Source organism: Amblyomma maculatum, chromosome 4, assembly GCF_055883805.1.
Source record: "Amblyomma maculatum isolate TAMU_Amacu chromosome 4, ASM5588380v1, whole genome shotgun sequence".
Taxonomy (NCBI): Eukaryota; Metazoa; Arthropoda; class Arachnida; order Ixodida; family Ixodidae; genus Amblyomma; species Amblyomma maculatum.
In genome coordinates this window covers 72,567,612-72,586,693 of record NC_139347.1, presented here as the reverse complement: position 1 = coordinate 72,586,693, position 19,082 = coordinate 72,567,612, and the positions used below count along the sequence as shown (strand labels likewise).

The 19,082-nt window shown below is 44.3% G+C and overlaps 2 protein-coding genes across 2 annotated transcripts in view; one reads left to right on the top strand and one right to left on the bottom strand.

The window, feature by feature from the left end:
• The window catches only part of LOC146191384 (cholinesterase-like), an 86,027-nt gene that overhangs the window by 8,695 nt on the left and 58,250 nt on the right, over positions 1–19,082 (top strand). The gene's annotated exons all lie outside the window — the stretch shown is intronic.
• Positions 1–19,082, bottom strand: part of LOC146191386 (uncharacterized) — a 36,560-nt gene that overhangs the window by 2,327 nt on the left and 15,151 nt on the right. Inside the window, exons 11-17 of the mRNA XM_084599928.1 lie at positions 14,569–14,658; positions 10,925–10,993; positions 10,402–10,491; positions 7,211–7,344; positions 5,042–5,095; positions 4,915–4,953; positions 2,167–2,244 (exon numbers count right to left, since the gene is read on the bottom strand). Coding sequence (XP_084456054.1) covers positions 2,167–2,244; positions 4,915–4,953; positions 5,042–5,095; positions 7,211–7,344; positions 10,402–10,491; positions 10,925–10,993; positions 14,569–14,658 — 554 coding nt within the window. The remainder of the gene's footprint in view (positions 1–2,166; positions 2,245–4,914; positions 4,954–5,041; positions 5,096–7,210; positions 7,345–10,401; positions 10,492–10,924; positions 10,994–14,568; positions 14,659–19,082) is intronic.

Sequence of the window (19,082 nt, the reverse complement as noted above, 5' to 3'; positions counted from 1 at the left end):
GACAATATCGACGGACTACAGCATCGTGATCGGAAAGTTTGATGCCTATTGCTCCGAAGTTAGCAATGAAGTACTTGAGAAACACTTATTCCGTTCAGGGAAGCAAGCCGGGGGAGAATCATTCGAAAAATGTGTTCGCGACCTGAAAAAAAAAAAAAATGAACAAGCAGCATAGTGTAACTTTGGCGCTATGCAAAGCTGAATGATAATGGACCAGATAGTATTTGGTACGCTTAATCATCGACTGCGTGAGAAAATCCTTCGGGATAACCAATTGGCTTTGCAAAAAGCAGAAGAAATGTGCATAGAAGCAGAGACGGCAGCACAGCGGAACGAAATATAGAATGAAATATAGGCAGTGTCGATGCGATTTCGCAGCCTCCGGCGCCCTCAAAAGAGCGGGAAAGAAGCTAAAGAATCTTTCCGCTGCCGTAAGTGCAACCGCTGGTACAAGCCTAAATAATGTCCAGCCTTCCAGTGTCGCTTGTGTCACAAGCCGAACCCTTTTGCAAGAGCTTGTGAGTCAGCAAGGGGGTAAGCGAAGTAAGAGAAGAGCAAGTGGAGGACTTAGATATTCTAGAGGTCACTACCACAAGGTCCGAGAGGCATTGTGTCACAAGCTGCCTCATATATAGAGCGGAAGTTTCGGGATCTCCTGCCTCACATGCAGAGCGGAACTTACGAGATCTCCCCGCTCCTATGAGCATGCTTCGACATGAATCACCGGGCAGCAACTGGCCAGCGCCAAAAACTAAAAAAAGCGCTAGATGCCCCTCAGAGGAGGGCCTTCAGATAATGGCGTCTGCCGATCATCGGGACGCCGCGATTAAATCGGTTAACGCAAGGTGAACCTCCTCTCATCTACCACATTCTGCGTTGACACGCTAACAGGTACAAGGGGACTATTCATGAGAATCGGTCGGCGCCATTGCGGCAGGTGGGACCTTTGAGAGGCAAAAGCCATTTTTTATCGCGAAAGCAAGGCTACTCGCACTTTCAAGCCTTCGCGTGACCCGGCCGCAGTTACGTCTTACCCACGTAACGCTGTGACGTCGCATCTCACGTGACACACTGGCTGGCAGGAGCTGCCAACTTGGGTCTCTCGGTTCACATGGGACGGTTATGTCAGAATCAGCCATTCACGTTACCCCTATAGGCCACTAAGGCACGTTCATATGGGTTAGTTAAAGCGAGGCTTAATATGTGGGCTTAGGAAGAAGAAAAAGAGAAGAAGAAGAACGCTCAGTCGCCCGCAGCTAATGCTTTCGCTCAATATTTGGTTCAGCAGCGTTGAACTTTTGTAATTTTTTTTTATTAAGTTGTATCAGACTCCAGTATGAAAGAGAACCGAACAAGGGTTGAGGGGGAGCTTCAGTTCGTATGCAAAGACAACGCCTACAGACAGGTACATATAACCCATCAGCCCGTTTAAACACAATGCACCCCGGGTTCTGCGGCCCCAAACGTAACTACTGCGCGGAGAAGGCAGGCCTGCACCACATGGTGTGGACAATCCTCCAGGTGACCCAAATGCAGTGCCGACAATTGAGGGGTGGGAGGATGCCCTAATCAGCTCTGGATTAGAGGCCTAACGGGCCCTCGTGACACGCGCGCGGATAGCAGCGGCAGCCGCTGGAGTCCCGGACTAGGGACCCCCCCTACACATCCCCCTCCCTAATCTCTACTCAATAAAGTTTTTCACACAATGTTTCGACAAGGGGACTTATCATCGTATCTCTCCCTCAACCCTTGTTCGGTCCTCTTTCATACGGTGCAGCCATCTTCTTCCCCTCGTTCTACCCTGAATCACCAGAATATAGTAGTGATACAGTCAGGACACCGATCTTATAATTTTATTTATCAGGCCGTCTTAATCAATAATGTGGGAAAGGAAAGGAGGCGTAGATGATAAAATTAGGTAGTTAAAAAATGTCAAATTTGAAGTTCAAAAATAGTTAAAAGAAATAAACAGCCGCGGAAGAGCAGACTTAAGTTAGTCACAGGCAAATGTTTGTGAAGTTTTGTTGCTTTCAGCTATGGAATTAGTGAACATGCAGGGAATGTGTAGCGAACATGAATAAACAAGCTGTAACGAAGGGATTCTGTTAAGCAACGAAACGATAGTTTTAAAAGCGAGGGAGAAAGAAAAAGCGTCAACTGACTTACAGCGCCTCCGGTACAAAGTCTCGCAGACGGTCATGTTGCCAACGCACGAAATCTATCTCGGATTCATCCATCTCGGCTCTGGAAGGAAAAATTTTAGCGTGAATTTAAGAAGAGAAGCTCGTCCCTCGTCTGTGACGGAAACAAAATTATTAGCGAGGAAGAAAACAAATGTTCATTTCAAGTGCCTCATCAAGCACAATATTTATTTCAGTAAAATTAAATTACAATTATTTTTTTTTTTTAATTCGTAGCACGCGCACGGAAGTGGTTCGCGAATGCTTGCATTCAAGGTGCCGTTTACTTACCCAATCAATTCCTCGAGGTCTCTGTGGGGTTGAAAACGTAACCTCATTGGTTGTCGCAATGACTAGACAAACGAAGGCTTATAGTTTTCGCTTAAAGACCAAAGGTTATTTTTTCTTCGTATATCACGAGCCTTGCTAAAGTAGTTGATGGTGTCTGAAGCTTGTTAGTTCGGTTCCACAAAGTTCTCGTGCTCGGAAAGACAATTAGGGCTGCTGCATCTACCTTTTATTCTTTGCAGAAATCGATTATGAGGCTCGTTCTAGCAATGACATTGTGTTTATTTCTGGCATCAAAAGCTGTGCTTTTAAGCAGAGAAAGTTGTGTTCAGAAGCTTTCCTACCACTTGATTTAGAAGCCTGACATCAAGACCCAAACGATCCCGTGATCATTGTTTGCAACTGAATTGAAATTTTGCATAGCCTCAGGGATGCGAGAAGAAAAAAAATCCTCGTGGCGCGCCGCAGCTGGTGAAAATGACCAAGGGCGGCGACACCCGTATATAATTCTTTATCTTTTCATAACTTGAAAATGCTCCGATTTCAGAGAGAGCTGACTTTGTTGTCATTAGCACATATTATCCAATCTCACTTTCTCCTTAGTGCCCATTAAAGCCAGGCTCTTCGTCGACCAACTCTCAAGCTCTGTCTGACTTTAGTTCTTTCGATGACAGCTCAATTATATCGACTAGCCAGTGACGAATGCGCCTAATACCTAAACGCAGATAGTGTAGTGTATTCAGCGTGTGGACACGGTCACATTTTTGACACAACGCGCGTGGCTGCTGCGCACATGCAATTACGTATAGCACGCATGAAGAAAGTTTAGAAAATTTGAGTTGGGTCACTAGCAAGCCACAGCATGAAAACGAACGTTTCGCCGGCGTGTGCAGGGTACGTGTCTGCACAGAGGGGAAGTCTGTTGAGGGAGGGCTCATGTATCCCTTGGTGCGGTGTATAGCACTGCATTGTGCATGCATGAACAAAATGCCTAATACTTTTCACCCGTTACTTGAATTCACCAGTAGGCTATTTTTCTGCTTCCGCGTTCGTGACCATTGGGTGAACTTCATGAAAAGCTATCGGCCCCAATTGCAATAAAAGTTCTCAAGAAAGCTCAGGATTAAACTCGCGCCTCAATGCTGATGTTTTAAGGTTTCGTAAATGCCTTGAAGCTCGGCTATAAAATCCAGACCGTCTAGCCTGAAACATTTATTTTCTAAACTTGTACCACAACGCTCAAACATTCGTTCCGCATGCAATGAGATACTGAAAGCGTGACATCTGTTTAAGTTCACACGTGTAAGCAAGCTGAAAGTCCATGTTGTAATTGTAAGCGTTTCGCTGTTTGATGGTTTGATTTAGTAAGTATCAAGTCAAAGGAACTCAGGCTCCTGGAAACACCATGAGGAAGGGCTGAGAATAATTTCAACCATGTGGTGTTCTTCTGAACCTGTGCTAACAGGCACACTAGTCGGGTGCCCCAACTAACGAGACTCAGCGGTGAGGCTGCAGTGAAAATTGCGGGCTTCCGCTATATATGTATACGCGCAGGCGAATTCCTGGCCTGCTATTCGTCTAAATATACTGTCTCGCAAACGCTCATAACACTAAAACTTCCTACTAAGTATTTTTTGATATTCGCACTCCCATCATTTGCGTGGCATATATATATATATATATATATTTTTGCATGGGGGATGAAAGATTTTTTTTTAATTCGCATAAAATCCGTACAGTAAAAAAGAAACGGTTTCGAATATTAGTGTGGAGGAAGCTTTTCACTGATGTAATGCTGTAAATACTTACGGCTTCTGGTAAGGATTACTTTCAAATTTCCTGAGGCGGAGAAAGGTCAACAGTTATCTCATAGGTTATAGCTGAAGAAAACAATGCGTGACTTCCTTGTGAGGTATACTTACTGAAACCGCCCCTCACTTAAAGAAAGGGTGAAAAAAGAGCAAAACTATGTACCGTTGTTACTACTATGACAAAGGCTTCGCAGTTGCTATAATACAATAGAGTGTGTGTTGCTCGTGCTTACAAGTCAAACTTAGGTCGCCTGTGGGGTAAATAAAAGCAATTAAACATCACATTCGCAAGTTACCGAACGAATGGGCAATTATGACTAATAACTTCCAATTCCAAAAAAAAAAAACAAAAACATGCAGCAGGCCTAAGTGATATAATAATAAAGGCACAATCACTCCAATGGAGTTAGAATACTAAAATTGGCACCTTGTTTAAAAGTAGCTTCGTGCGAAGTAATGCAGATTCTATAATAAAAGCGCATTTTTGGCTCTACAGAACTTCTAGACATTTTATAATGACAAATGCTTTAATATTTAATGAGAAAAAAAAGTCGTCCCATGATTTTGCTAAAAAAATGATGTGGCACGTAAGAGAGAGAATGAGGGAGAGAAAGGATTCGTTCAAAGTCACGTACCGCCATTTGTACTGGCCAGGGGGCAGATTGACACCGGCACTGCGGAGTAAGCAGTAAAAATAAGCCAGTCAGTATGGTTGTCAAACTCGACGAGAAAGGGAGAAAGAGTCGTATTTCTGGACATTACCTGGGCGCATAGCTGACACTCAAACCCGAAGTCTTGTCATCCGCTGGGCTGGCACTGTGATGAGTAACAAGACAGAACATATAAACTCCCATTTTCTCTTGATGACCGTTCACTACGAGGGGTGGGTTCTGGTGCCAATTTTCTTTTTTATATGTTCAGAGGTGCTGCAGAGCGTGCATTAAGTAAAAATCTTCTAGATGTCCAGGAATCCGATTAAATTTAAGCTTCAGAGTCTTAATTTGGCTTATGGGCAAAGATTTGTGCGGAGTTGACGAGTCAACTGATGTGGAACGACTGACACTGCGCGCCAATTAAGATATGTCATGTGACCAAGTAGAGCAAACATCTCCAAACTCCGTGGCACTCTGCCTCAAGGCTCAGTGATTAGTTGGCTGTCAATCAGTTATGGCTATTGGGTAGAAGAATAAAATCGTAGAAAGCCATCGGTACTAGACTCTTCTGCCTATATGGGTAGCACTTTCGGGTGTCCATATGCAGAAAATGGCTGAATATCGACTTAGCGTTTCCTATGGGGTAATAATAAAGTACGCTCCTGAGCATGTATAGAAGGGGGCACAGGGAGCTTTTGTTTTCGCTTAGGTCCTGGAAGATGAGCAAAAATCTGAAACATTTTTTTTTCCTTTCTGCTCGTTACATTTGTTTTTTCTGTTGAAGTCTTTTCGTGATGATAATCGTCGGGCCTGGCTTCTGCGAGTAGCCACAAGCGTACAACTTACACAAAGTTTCATAGAGGAATGTAAACTGGAAGCACAGGAGGGGTTGCGTCATTTTTTTTTTTTTGTATGAGTGTTTGTTGCAAGCGCCAGAAAAAGGGCTGCAAGTCGGGAAAAATTTTACAATCTCCATTTCTCGCTATGTCTTATGTGGAACTTGTCAAATAAAAGCAAAAAATTTACTTTCTCTTTCAGAGAAGTCTCTCAGTTATCGACGACTAAAGACGAACAAGAAAAAAAAAAAAAAAGAAGCTGGTGTTTAGGTACCTCTTTCCTTACGTCTTGCTGTCGAGTCTTCTTCGAGTTAAACTAGACTAGGAAGCTTGCAAGTATTGGACAACGTCTCGCGGAAGTACAACACTACTTTGTTGATAGATTACATCCGCTAAAGGTTTCAAAAATGCAACTAGCTACTTTTTGAAGCACACACAAGGTAGCGAAACATACGCAACTCAACGATAATTTGAATGACATTGGGCCAAAACACACGGACAAAGAGAGGAGGACGACGACACGAATGCTTAAAGGGACACTAAAGACACTCAAATATGCTATCAAAATCTAATAAACGGCATTTGGCAACACAGTCGCCGCATATGCGGCAGCAAAAAATCGAATTATTGCTGAGATCTTGCGATAAGAAGTTGAGGTTTTTTTTTTTTTTTTTTTTTGTTCCCGCCGGTAGAATTCAAACTGTTTTCTCCTACTACGTAGTAGGATAGGATGACGCACACTATGACGCAAGGGGAGACTCTGTGATTGCTGGCGCGCAAAGAGCGGAGAATACTTCGCAGGTGCGTGCCGAGTCATGATCTTCATTCGATACGCAATTAGGGCATGCGCATCTGCTGCTCCGAGCTCGTATTTCAGGCGCTGAAGGCCTAAACCAAACTATCCGAGCATGCACGAAGTGCCTGAGCCGCAACATAACCGAAACTGAAGTGGACGCCTGTAGCGCCGTGTTAGCTGAGAGATTAGCGGCATCTACCGACAAGCGTACGAAATGAGTATATTTTGATATTTGCCTTGCAACATTTACGCTGTCATTTCGTCTTTTCGCCGTCGTTTACGTGCGATAAAAGCATGTTATCATATTCGAGACAAACCCGACTACCGTATTCAAACGGTCAACGTAATTCGCATTTGCCAGCCTCCGGGATCCCTTGCACGTCACGTGATTTGTAGTTCAAGCCTCGGCCGTTTCGACTGTGGTGGCGATACCTGTATTCCTGTTCTTCCTCTTTACTACCCTATACCAGCTCTGTTTTCAGTAAGAGTGGCTTTTCTGTAACCAGGAACTGACATTCTATCGATGCAAGCCCACTTCATTTTTCTCTTTAGTGTCTTTAAAAAAAAAAAAAGAAAATTGTAGCTTCAAATCCTCACACCCCGGCAAAACCCCGCGCAGGTGTGAGGAGGAGCGGGATGCACTCACATGGACTCTTCGACCTCCATCCCTTCGTACATGTAGTCGTCCATTCGCATCAGGTATCTGGACAGCTTGAGGATAACCGAGATGGAGGCCGAGAAGAAGAAACAGACCAACAAGAGTGCGCACCACACACCGTTCTGCGATGCAAAAGTAATACGAAGTTAAAACTCGAGAAAACACATCACCGAATTGGGCATTGCCAATGCGACAGGTGCACATACATTTTTATTAATGAAGATGATATTAGAGTCAATGAAGCGGCTAAGCAGGCATAATAAGTTGGAAATCATAACGAGAACCTGCCATATTTACTCGCATAATGGACGCTTTCTCGTAATGAATGCACCCCTTACTTAGGCTCTCAGAAAGTAGAATGTTTTTCTTTCCATAATAAACGGACCCCTGTCTCTATATGCGTAGTATGCTGATGTTGAGAGTGAATGCTAGCAGTCACCCTTTTCTGAACGCTGAAACAGTCATGCGATGCTATGAAGCATCATGTGTAGCATGCATGTCTAGACTACAAAAGGGAGTAACCAACACTATCGTCATTGTGGCCGAAAGTCCGGTATCTCGGAACCAATGATCGCGTGTGCAGTGGCTGGTCAAAATTCTGTACCGAGGTAATCCGGCGACCGTGCTTGAATGACCATTTTCGTTTTGAATATCTCACTCATCAATTACCAACTGCGTTGCTAAGTCGCTACGACCTCACACGAAGGCGTTATCATCGGCTTAACTTTCCGCCAGTACTGCATCCTGCCGATCACCGCGAAAGCTATTGCCAAGAACGCGATCGTCATTGTTTATGGCAACAGAATAGGGGTCAGCACGAGTGCCTTCCTGCAATTGAATAATCTAGGCGCAGCACGGATTAGACCATCAATTTTTAAGGGACGAACAGGCAATAAAAATGTTCTTCGAGGAGTCCAAGAACCAATAGAAGCCACGCCTGGTTACGACGGGACCTTGCGTTCAATCTGCCGGATAAAAGTGTTGCTTATTGTGCACACTTAATACTCAATGCTGTGCGGTGGGCCAGAGTGAACATAAGTCGTGCTCTGGGCAGCATTACTGGCCGCTGCTAGGGCGCTACGAGCGGGATTCTTTCTGGATGAATGTTTTTTTTTTTTCCGCTAGCTTGTTGCTTTGGGCCATTTTAAGAGCTTTAAACTTTTCTTGACTATTTTGCTCCGCTCTTGAGCGTCCTCATTTGCCCCACGTTTTATTTTAAGATCTGCTTTCGGAAAAAAAAAATATTGTTCTATTATTATGCGAGTTCATGCGCTATATATTCTGATAACTTGCTTTTACTTGCAGCGATGGATGACATTCATTTATTTCTCTTTAAAGCAGATCTCAGAGAAGGCCTTTCTTGGGAGAGACTGAGCGAAAACATATATGTAATTGAGCGCGATCGTGCCATTGTAACAAGATGATTTTAAATGTTACTTATATTTAACCCGCCGCGATGGCTCAGTGATTATAAAGCTAAAAGGCGCTCGACTGCAAATCCAAAGGACGCTGGTCCGATCCCCACCGCGGGAGCCGCATTTCTATGGAGGCAAAGGGCAAGCGGAGCCCGTTTGATGTTCGATGCCACTATAGAGGGTAAAGAAGCGCCGGCGGTCTAAATTTCCGGAGGCCCCCATGATGTCGCAATGGGATATTAATCGCTCCAACCAAAGGTTTCTAAAAATAACAGATATAATTTGAGGGATTGCGAAGTGTAATGTAGCTTCTTGGTGCAATTTTCAAGGATAAGGTAGGAGGCACTTCAACCAGATAGAGTTAAAGGCTCTATTCTCTAGAAAATCTTGCCCATAGGCGTTGTCAGTGCTGCGAGCAAAAATTAGCAATGCCTCTGGCATGTGATAGATAACAATTGACATGGCCGCTTGGTGACTGTCGTCGGGTTATGTGACGTAACAACACCACATGACAAGTCCAAATAGATAGGCGCTGCCAGCTCAGGCTTCGCCATTGAGGTTTGAGGGTGGGGTCGGTATCCAGCCTTCAGGAACCCATGGATATCGAGTTGGACACACTGCCTCAAGGTCACGCAGGCGCCTTCATACGGCTTGGTTAAAGTGGTGCCTTATATTCATGTCAGGTAGCCTTACTTGTAATGTAGTATCTTACGACTGCATGTTAATGATTACGAGTGGGATAATAAAGGCAAAAACGAAAATATTACTGTTTAACCGAACAGAAAAGAGCATATACGCGAAGAGCATCCGCTACGGAATCCAGCAAAAGAGAGCGATTAACGTTGCCGCGTGACATTCTTAAAAATAGAGCTCAAGTGCAGCCCCATCCCTCCTTCCCAATTTCCTAATCAATCACTTGGCAAAACCTACACTATGATGAAATTTTGCCTATGTGGGGCTCCGTCTTACTCAGTCAGACTACAAGAAACTTTCACCTAGTTAAGGTAACACAATAAAGACACATATGCACATGCTGAGAGGACGCATCAGAGTTGCCAGATTGTTCGTCATTGAAGCCGCGCTCCGGGTCGCGGCTGCGAGAGAGAATATTCAGTACGTTTATGCTCAAAGTACGAATAAATATTTTTATCATATCGGCGAAGCACTCTTAACAAATATACTCAGCACAGCGTATAGTACCCTAGTACAGTTCCGCTGCAGTAGAGAGAGAGAGAGAGAGAGAGTGTGTGTGTGTGTGTGTGTGTGTGTGTGTGTGTGTGTGTGTGTGTGTGTGTGTGTGTGTGTGTGTGTGTGTGTGTGTGTGTGTGTGTGTGTGTGTGTGTGTGTGTGTGTGTGTGTGTGTGTGTGTGTGTGTGTGTGTGTGTGTGTGTGTGTGTGTGTGTGTGTGTGTGTGTGTGTGTGTGTGTGTGTGTGTGCGTGTGTGTGTGTGTGTGTGTGTGTGCGCGCGTGTGTGTGTGTGTCACACACACACACGCGCGCACACACACACACACACACACACGCACACTTGCACGCGCGCGGATAAACCGAGAAATAGAAAGGATATGTGATCTTCTCTGCCTCACCATGTGTGCCTTATTTTTGCACTATTCTTTCTCCGAAAGCTGAGCCCCATCCTGCTTGTCTAAACGTTTTGTTAAACTTGTAGCCTTTCTTTGCTCTCGAGGGTACAGCCTGAGGACTATATGGATCGCGGTGCCCTCTCCGTGCTGTGAAAAAAAGAACAAAAAAAGCCGGTCTCACCAAATTTGCCACTATCGCGTAGCAGAACACTTCGAAACATCTTTTGTAGATGGTGGCAACTCGAAGGCAGCTTCCAACAATCTCGTAGAACTGGACAAAATGAGCGTGAAAGAAAGAAAATTTCTTGAGCATTTGAGAAAGGAACCACCATACTTGGGTACAGCCACATATTTGTTATTGCCGCCATTCTTTACTGTATTCGAAACGTCTGCCTTGTTAATAAGCATTTTGTGTTTATTTTTTAATCACTTGACTGCAAATCTCGATTTTCATGTTGTGTGTGCGTTACGATTACTCATTTTTGTTTCTGCGATTTACCCTTCTTGTTCCCTTCTCTCTTCCCTAATAATCACTTTTTTTTTTTTTTGGCAATGTAAATAGACATGTAAAAAAATCCCTCTGCGCCCCATTTCTTGGCCGATCCCCCTGTGTGGGTATGTGCTGTCTGCTAAAAGCCTAACAACAGGGACAACCACCCGAAACTTCCGTTCACGCAGGTCTGGGTGAATTTCGATAGACTTACGTGATGGGTCAGCTCCTGTATGGCTTCTAGTCGTGAACCGATTCTACCCATGATAAAGCTGTAATGGTTCTGCAAAAATAGAAAGAAACGAATAAACTTAAAGGGCAACTCCGGTGGTTTTTTTCATCATTTCGTGTTTTTAGTTGAATTACATTCCTCGACAGGTCCTGACTCCAACGCAAAAAGCAGTTTTTCTAAATTCCGATTAGAAGTATTTTAAAAGAAGAAAAACAGCAAATCGAAACCGAAACTGCCTTCGCGGCCAGAAACGACGTCCCAGGTGACGAAATGGTGACGTCACACTCAGTATTAGAAAAACACTCATACGTGCGTTGGATGGTAAAAATAAAGTATGGAAATCATGACGCACTGCATAAAATGTCTTAGGTACTTCAATATAAAGCTCACAATTTCATAATCACTCGGGAAGTGGACAGTAACATCGGTGTACTGTTTGTGAGGTCAGAGACTTACTGTTGCCCGCAGAAATACTCTCAACTTAAGCCATGAAAACAGTATATTTTAAAGCCGTGTTGCGCGTGACCAGATTATCGTACGGCGCCCAAATTTTATAGAATGCGTCAGGACAGAGATGAGACCTATAGTAAAATTTTTACTAGAATATTAGAATGTCAAAAAACCTCCGGAGTTGCCCTTTAAGTTGCGCCTTTAAGGGTGTAACGCGGCAGCATTAATGGCTCTCGTTGGCTGGCTCCTCTAGTGGATCCTCGTTCCAATGCATGCAATTTGCTACTCGCTTGATAGCTATTTACCAGAACGCTGCAGAATCTGCACTGGAGAAATGCGTAAGCCAGAGCGTTGCTGTGTTGTCCGCGTGATGCTTCAGCGGGATTCAGCGGGGTGTTTCAGCGAGTGACTGATACAGCGCCTTTCCTTTCCTGTAAACCAATTATAGAACGCCGGTAACTTTGATGCGCCTAGCGGAACGTTGAATGTGTTCGACAAGGGGCCCGTGATGTACCGTGTGCAGTAGCAAAGGTCAGGCTTTCACATTTCTCCACTGCAGATTCTGCACTGCCCTTGGAATTTTTCGGACCGCAGTTGATTGATGACCTCTCTTTACACACTTGGTGTGTGTGGGGTGGCTGCTCCCTGGCCCTACGGGGCTGGGACAGGTAGGTCACTGCCGCTTGCGGCGGGAGCTAGCCTGCCATCATATTTTTGTCAGTGCTGGACGACGGCTGTTGCGACGCGCGTCTTTCTCCCCCTCTTCTTTTTCTTTCTTCCCTGTTTTATTTATTTATTTATTTATTTATATATTTATATATTTATTTATTTATTTATTTATTTATTTATTTATTTATTTATTTATTTATTTATTTATTTATTTATTTATTTATTTATTTATTTATTTATTTATTTATTGTACACCTCAAATGCCCCAGTACGGGGTATTACATGAGGGGAATACATGACAACACAGAAAATCAAAAATTAATTACAAATATTAAATAAAAAGATCTTCGACAGCTTTTTTTTTTTTTTTTTTAATTCGCGGTGCTGGTGTGGAGTGCGGCATCGGCAGGCAGGCCATTCCAGTCGACTGCAGTCTGGACAAAGAAAGAATGCAGATGTGCAGAGGTACGTGCGCGAGGCGGATAAACGGCTTTTGTGACTGGTTCGAACGGAGGTGCGATGAGCTGGTTCTAGCTCAGCAAGTGACAAAAGATAGAATTTGTGAAAGAGGCTAAGTCTGTTGATTTTGTGTCGTGTCTCGAGGTTAGGCAGGTTAGCTTCAGATTTCATAGTAGTCACACTGGAACGATAAGAGTAATCGGAAAAGATAATCTAGCTGCGCGATTTTGGACAGATTCGAGGGTTTTAGTCAAATAAAAAATATGAGGGTCCCATAGTGCGCATGCATGCTCAAGCTTTGGACGAACTAGCGTTACGTAGGCCAGAGACTTGACAGAAGAAGGAGCTAATGGTAAAATACGTCGTAAGTAAGACTCTTCTGTCCGCATGAGGCAGCGAAGGTGCTACAGAGCCAGTAGCAGGCCCGTGCATTTTCGTTTTCTTCTTCCTTCAGTCTTAACAGCAACAACCATACCCACTCATTTGTGCTCGCAAATCACACCCTTTCCCGCTCGTTCACGTTCAAACATTTCAAATTTCCCACCACCAGAAGTTACAGCTGCGTCACCGGAAGTCGAGTACCACGCGATCCCCTTTGCACGTCGACATCACCCTTTCCGGCAATTTCGACATTTGATCGACTTAACTGGATGTAATTATTCAACCAATTAACCCACATCAACCATTTTGTCACTTGCATACCTTTCCATAACTTTCTATACAATGGTGCCATTCTTTTTCAGATATACCAACTGTTTCCTCTTTTACAGTGCCGACAAGATCATGGGCCATGCGAAACCCGCCTACATAGCCATACAATGCTTACGCATTAATAATCATTTAAAATGTGCCGCTATTAGCCGACATACACTCCTCAGCAAATAGTCGTAAGCTACCACATTATGTTAAAGACCATCCACCTCGATATAAAGCCCCGTTGTTAAAGGGTAGCGTGTCTAACTCGATATCCAAGGGCCCTGAAAGGTTGGATTTCGATGTCACCATCCCGTCTCAATTAGGCGTAGCCCGATGTGGCAGCGTTTGCCAGCTCGGCCATGTTATGTGGTCTCGCTAAGTGGCCCATAGTGGAAACCAGTCAGTAGGCGGCCATATTAGCTGCCAGATAACGCCTACCAGGTTCATCCCCTTGATTTCTCGCTTACACTGCCAACGGGCACCCGATGCCCTATTTTGTGAAGAAGGAGGCCTTTATCTCTGGCGCGTTAAAATGCCTTGTTTCCTCAGCTCTTAGAGCTTCGTATAAAAAGCAAGAAAAAAAAAGAGACTGCGTCTTCTTACAGGACATTAGAATTAGCTGGCAATGCAGGCAGCGGACTTTAGAGGGGCTTAATTTTGCTATTCAGGTATTGCTATCTGGCTGTTGTCCCCTTCCCTCCCCTCCCCACACTACCCCCCCCCCCCCCAAAAAAAAAAAAAAAGAAAAATGTGTGCATGCGTATAATTACCACCATAAAATTGTTTCAACTGAACTGACGGCTTGAGTGGACGCTTGAGCTAACGTACTCACTCACGAATGGCAGCATAATAATCACCTTATAAGGGACACTTAAGTGCCGCCTTTAAGTGTATGACACGATAACGCTATAACTTTAAGAATAATCATTGCTCGCCAATTTAGCATTAATTTGTGCCCTTTATATGACATACATTCATTAGCATAAAGCATTGAGCTGAAACGTTATTCACTTACTGGTCGTAGGCGACCACCCGACATATCAGGCTTGACTCGGCACCCGAGGCACTGGATTCTTATTCCACCTTCCCACCACAATTGAGCAGTCGGAGTTGGCAGCTCCCCCCAGCTTTCTGATAGCCTCTGATATCATTTGGTCTCGGCAAGTAGCGCAAACCCTCGAAGAATCAGTGTGCAGCCATGCCAGATGCCAGCTACCACCTGCCGGCGCCATGACCATGATTTTTCACTCAGGAAGCCGACGCCGGATTTTTTTACTAACGAGGTCTTTAATGTTATTGCGTAAAAAAAATGGCTGGCGAGTGAAGGTTTTTTTACGCCAATAACGACTCACCGCGTTCATCTCGTTGGAGATCGTAAGTTCCATGACCGCCCAGCAATCGTAGAGCTTCTTCGCGGCCTCCCTCCACTTAGCGACATGCGCCTGCGTTAATGCATAATATCTGCACTGAACGTAGGCTTAAACCGCAGAGGGCCGGCTGTTAACTGCGAAGCATTAAGTTTGGTTCGCGTGTTTATTTACAACTAAAAGATTAGCTGTGGTTAGGTTTGGTTAAACCGAAGGCTGAATTATAGTATTTATGTTATATGTTTTCCGCTCCTTGGCGATATTAGATTCTCAAGTAAAATGTGATGTTGGGCTAGTCGGTTCACGTCGTAAGGAAATACAAAACTGCGCAAAAAAGACGGGACAAGAAGAACAGAGAGGCACACACGAAGCGCAGAACTTCCAACTGAATTTATTTTTAAGAATCAAGGCACTTATAAAGGCACTAAACAAGATAATACAAGGATCAAGACGCAAAAACTGCGTAGGTCAGGAGCACCGCGTACACGAGTGGTTTAGGGCTGATGAGAAGGAATGATATGGCCATCTAAGAACTGTATCTCCTTGTTTGAAAGTGATAAAGAAGGTGAGCTGACGCAACTCCCGCCCTTTTTGGAAATTAAAAAGGCCTCGATAACTTCTCTTTCTGTTTTTGTTCTAGCTTTTGATAGGAATTTTGTCCGCTCGAGGTAAGGCACACAGCTTTTGCTGTCGCAGCTCTTGCAATGTATGGGTAGGTTACTGCCGGTGCCTGTACGCAAGGATCGTCTGTGCTCCAGGGCGCGCTCATTGAAACAACGTCCAGTTTGTCCTATGTAGGACCGCCCGCACGATAGTGGTATCTCATAGATGACACCTGAGATGCATTTGGTGAACTTGTACTGGTGGTTGATCTTGCATGTGTTCGGATCCCTTTTTTCTTTTTGTTTTGTCAACAGTGGACAGACTTTTTTCAGTTTGCAGGGCGCCGAAAAAATAACACGGATCCCATACCTTTGTGCTATCTTCTTGATGTTATGGGAAAGGCAATGAATATATGGCATAACAAAAGGCGGTTTTTCAACGGAGCGTTGCTCTTTTTTTCCCCGAAGTTTTTAGCCTTTCCAGCAGGCTTTCGTAAGTGCTGAGAATAAAATGATGAGGGTAGCCAGCAGACAAAAGTCGCTCAATCTGACATTGAAAACTAGATGACATGGAATGTTCACAAGACTTCTGTAGAGCAGCAAGACAACTAGACATAATGATGCCACGTTTCACTAGTTTTGAGTGTGCACTCTTGTAAGGCAATAAACTTTTGTTAGATCTTGGGTTATACGCCCAACAAACGTGGTTATCAGAGAACTGTAAGTTTAGGTCTAAAAACTGGATGTGGTTGTCCGTTGTCAATTCGTGAGTGAAATTCAAACCTTGCCCCTCAGAGGAGAAGGTGTTAAGAATATTAGTGACAACACTGTCAGGGTCATTATTTAAAGACTTATCTAAAATCAATAAAAAGTCGTCGACATAGCGGAACACATGTAAAACAGGTTGATTTGAAAGCTGTTTCTGCAAGCGTCTGTCTAAAAAAGCCATAAAAATGTCACACAACACAGGCGCAACAGAGGAGCCGATGCAAATCCCAGATTTTTGGACGCAAAAGCGCCCATCGTGAAAGGTGCGACAGCAAAAGCTGTGTGCCTTACCTCGAGCGGACAAAATTCCTATCAAAAGCTAGAACAAAAACAGAAAGAGAAGTTATCGAGGCCTTTTTAATTTCCAAAAAGGGCGGGAGTTGCGTCAGCTCACCTTCTTTATCACTTTCAAACAAGGAGATACAGTTCTTAGATGGCCATATCATTCCTTCTCATCAGCCCTAAACCACTCGTGTACGCGGTGTTCCTGACCTACGCAGTTTTTGCGTCTTGATCCTTGTATTATCTTGTTTAGCGCCTTTATAAGTGCCTTGATTCTTAAAAATAAATTCAGTTGGAAGTTCTGCGCTTCGTGTGTGCCTCTCTGTTCTTCTTGTCCCGTCTTTTTTGCGCAGTTTTGTATTTCATTAGATTCTCGGACGCTCGCGGACGTCAGCGGATATGGATATAAAGCCCAACTTTAACCAAGCCGTATGAACGTGTTTACATAGCCTGTAGCAGAAGAGTGCCTTACTTGGCATCCAAGAAGCAACCCATGCTCCCACCTCAAATGAGCTACCCCCGGTGACAGCTCCTCCCGACTTTCTGATATCGTGTGGTCGCGTTAAGTCGCACAAACCATCAAATAATCAGTGCTGCGTCATGTCAGCTGCAAGCTATACCGCCTGCCACGATCCTTCGATCGGACGTGCTCGGCTCCTGATACTCGGCAGTCTATTTATATAAAGTGATTACATGATCTCTTGGCGTCATGAATCACGAAATGTTTTGACGTAGCGTTTGTGTAGATGACGTGCACTTAAGGTCAAAGGTAAAGGTCAGATGTCTAAACCTAAAGGCAAAATGTCAACACTGACGTTAATGTGGTTTCAACCTGAATGTTACGTTTGACTTTGAGGTTGGCTGAAGGCATGCTTTAAGAATACATATAGATGTTGACACTCCACCCTGCCGTGGGACCAGATCTTGTTCGCCGCTCCTCGTGCGTCGTTTGAACACGGACAGATGGCGCTACGTTACAGAGTCTGCCTGTAACGTAGCGCCATTTATTTCTAATCTGACATTAGAAATAAATCAGAGAGCCGTTGGACGATTAGCACTAGGTGCCCATGGCAAAACCACAAATGAGGCGGTACAAGGAGATATGGGCTGGGCATCTTTCGAAGTACGGGAAGCTCAGAGTAAAATATTATATGAGGAACGCCTGAGGAAACTGCACAGTAACAGATGGGCAGCTAAAGTATTTAGTAATTGTACTTAAAAAGCGTTGACTCACAATGGAGGAAAAGAACTAGGAAACTAACTAGTAAGTATGCTAGTCACAAGGACGGATAAATAAAGAGAATTAAGCAACAGTTCCTTGTACTGCCAGAAGATCAAATCAGTCGATATTGTCGACCATAAACCCTGACTGCTCATTGGAGGGTCAAATTCTAAAGTTAAAGCTCAGCTACTTTGGTCATCTGATGAGAAGAGAGGAGTCGCTGGAGAAAAATTTGATGTTGGGAAAGGTTGAAGGTCGCCGGAGAAGGGGTAGGCAGCGAACGCGATGGTTAGATGGCATCCTCGAGGCACTGCAGATGAAGTTATATGATGTTAGGAAGTTAGTGAGAGACCGGAAAGCGTGGCGTGACATGGTCCATAGGGTCACGAAGAGTCGGACACGGCTGAACGACTGAACTGAACTGAACTGAAAAACACTGAAGGCAAAAATTGTATAAATTCGATGGAAAAGAAACAGTGTGTGGAATTATACCGAAAGTGGAAAATGCAGATCAGGAAGGAAGCTTTCTTTGATAACTCAAGAGGCAGTGCCCTACTTTTTAAAGCTAGATCGGGGTGCTTTAGAACACGCAGCTACAAAAAGAAATTTAACAATGAAGATGACGCATGTGCTGTATGTGGTAACTCCAGTGAAACAATTGACCATATTATACTCGAATGTAATGGTATCCATCCGGAAGTTGATGCAGGCGCAGTCACTGTTCCTGAAGCTCTGGGGTTTAAAGATACCAGTGGCCGGGTGAATAAACCGGCGGTGGAAACTAGCAAAAAATGACTGGAAGATTGGTGGCTTAAAAGCAGAGAAGTGACATAATGTTAGTAATGTAGAAACAAAAATTTAATAAATAGAATGATGGTTCAGTTAACCAATCTAAATAAATAATTAAGATATAGGGAGAAAAATTAGCATGATAGATACTGCTACCACCTCGTTTCAAAGGGGACGCTCCTATATTCCATCCATTCATTCCATTCCATCCATCCATCCATCCATCCATCCATCCATCCATCCATCCATCCATCCATCCATCCATCCATCCATCCATCCATCCATCCATCCATCCAATCAATCAATCAATCAATCAATCAATCAATCAATCAATCAATCAATCCGTCCGTCCGTCCGTCCGTCCGTCCGTCCGTCCGTCCGTCCGTCCGTCCGTCCATCCATCCATCCATCCATCCATCCATCCATCCATCCATCCATCCATCCATCCATCCATCCATCCATCCATCCATCCATCCATCCATCCATCCATCCATCCATCCATCCATCCATGCCTTGCTGCGGCGGTCACACTATAGGTGTTGCGACACCGGTCGGTTACGCGATGTGTAAATGAGGCTCTTTATATGCGGGTAAGGCACAGAAAGATTGCAATTGCTGTCGGCATCGGGTCATTATACACTCATTTGTGCATGCCTTGCTGGGATGCTGCCCTTGCTGCCCTTTTTTAGTTTGCTATCGAGACACGTTCAGCGCAAATGGTTAATTTTTGTTCGTCCGAACGACTACAGAGAGCGTGGTTAACTGTAGCAACACTTAACGATAGACGGCCCTCCGCGGACATGCTACAACATTTGAGCCTACGTGTGCTTTAAAAC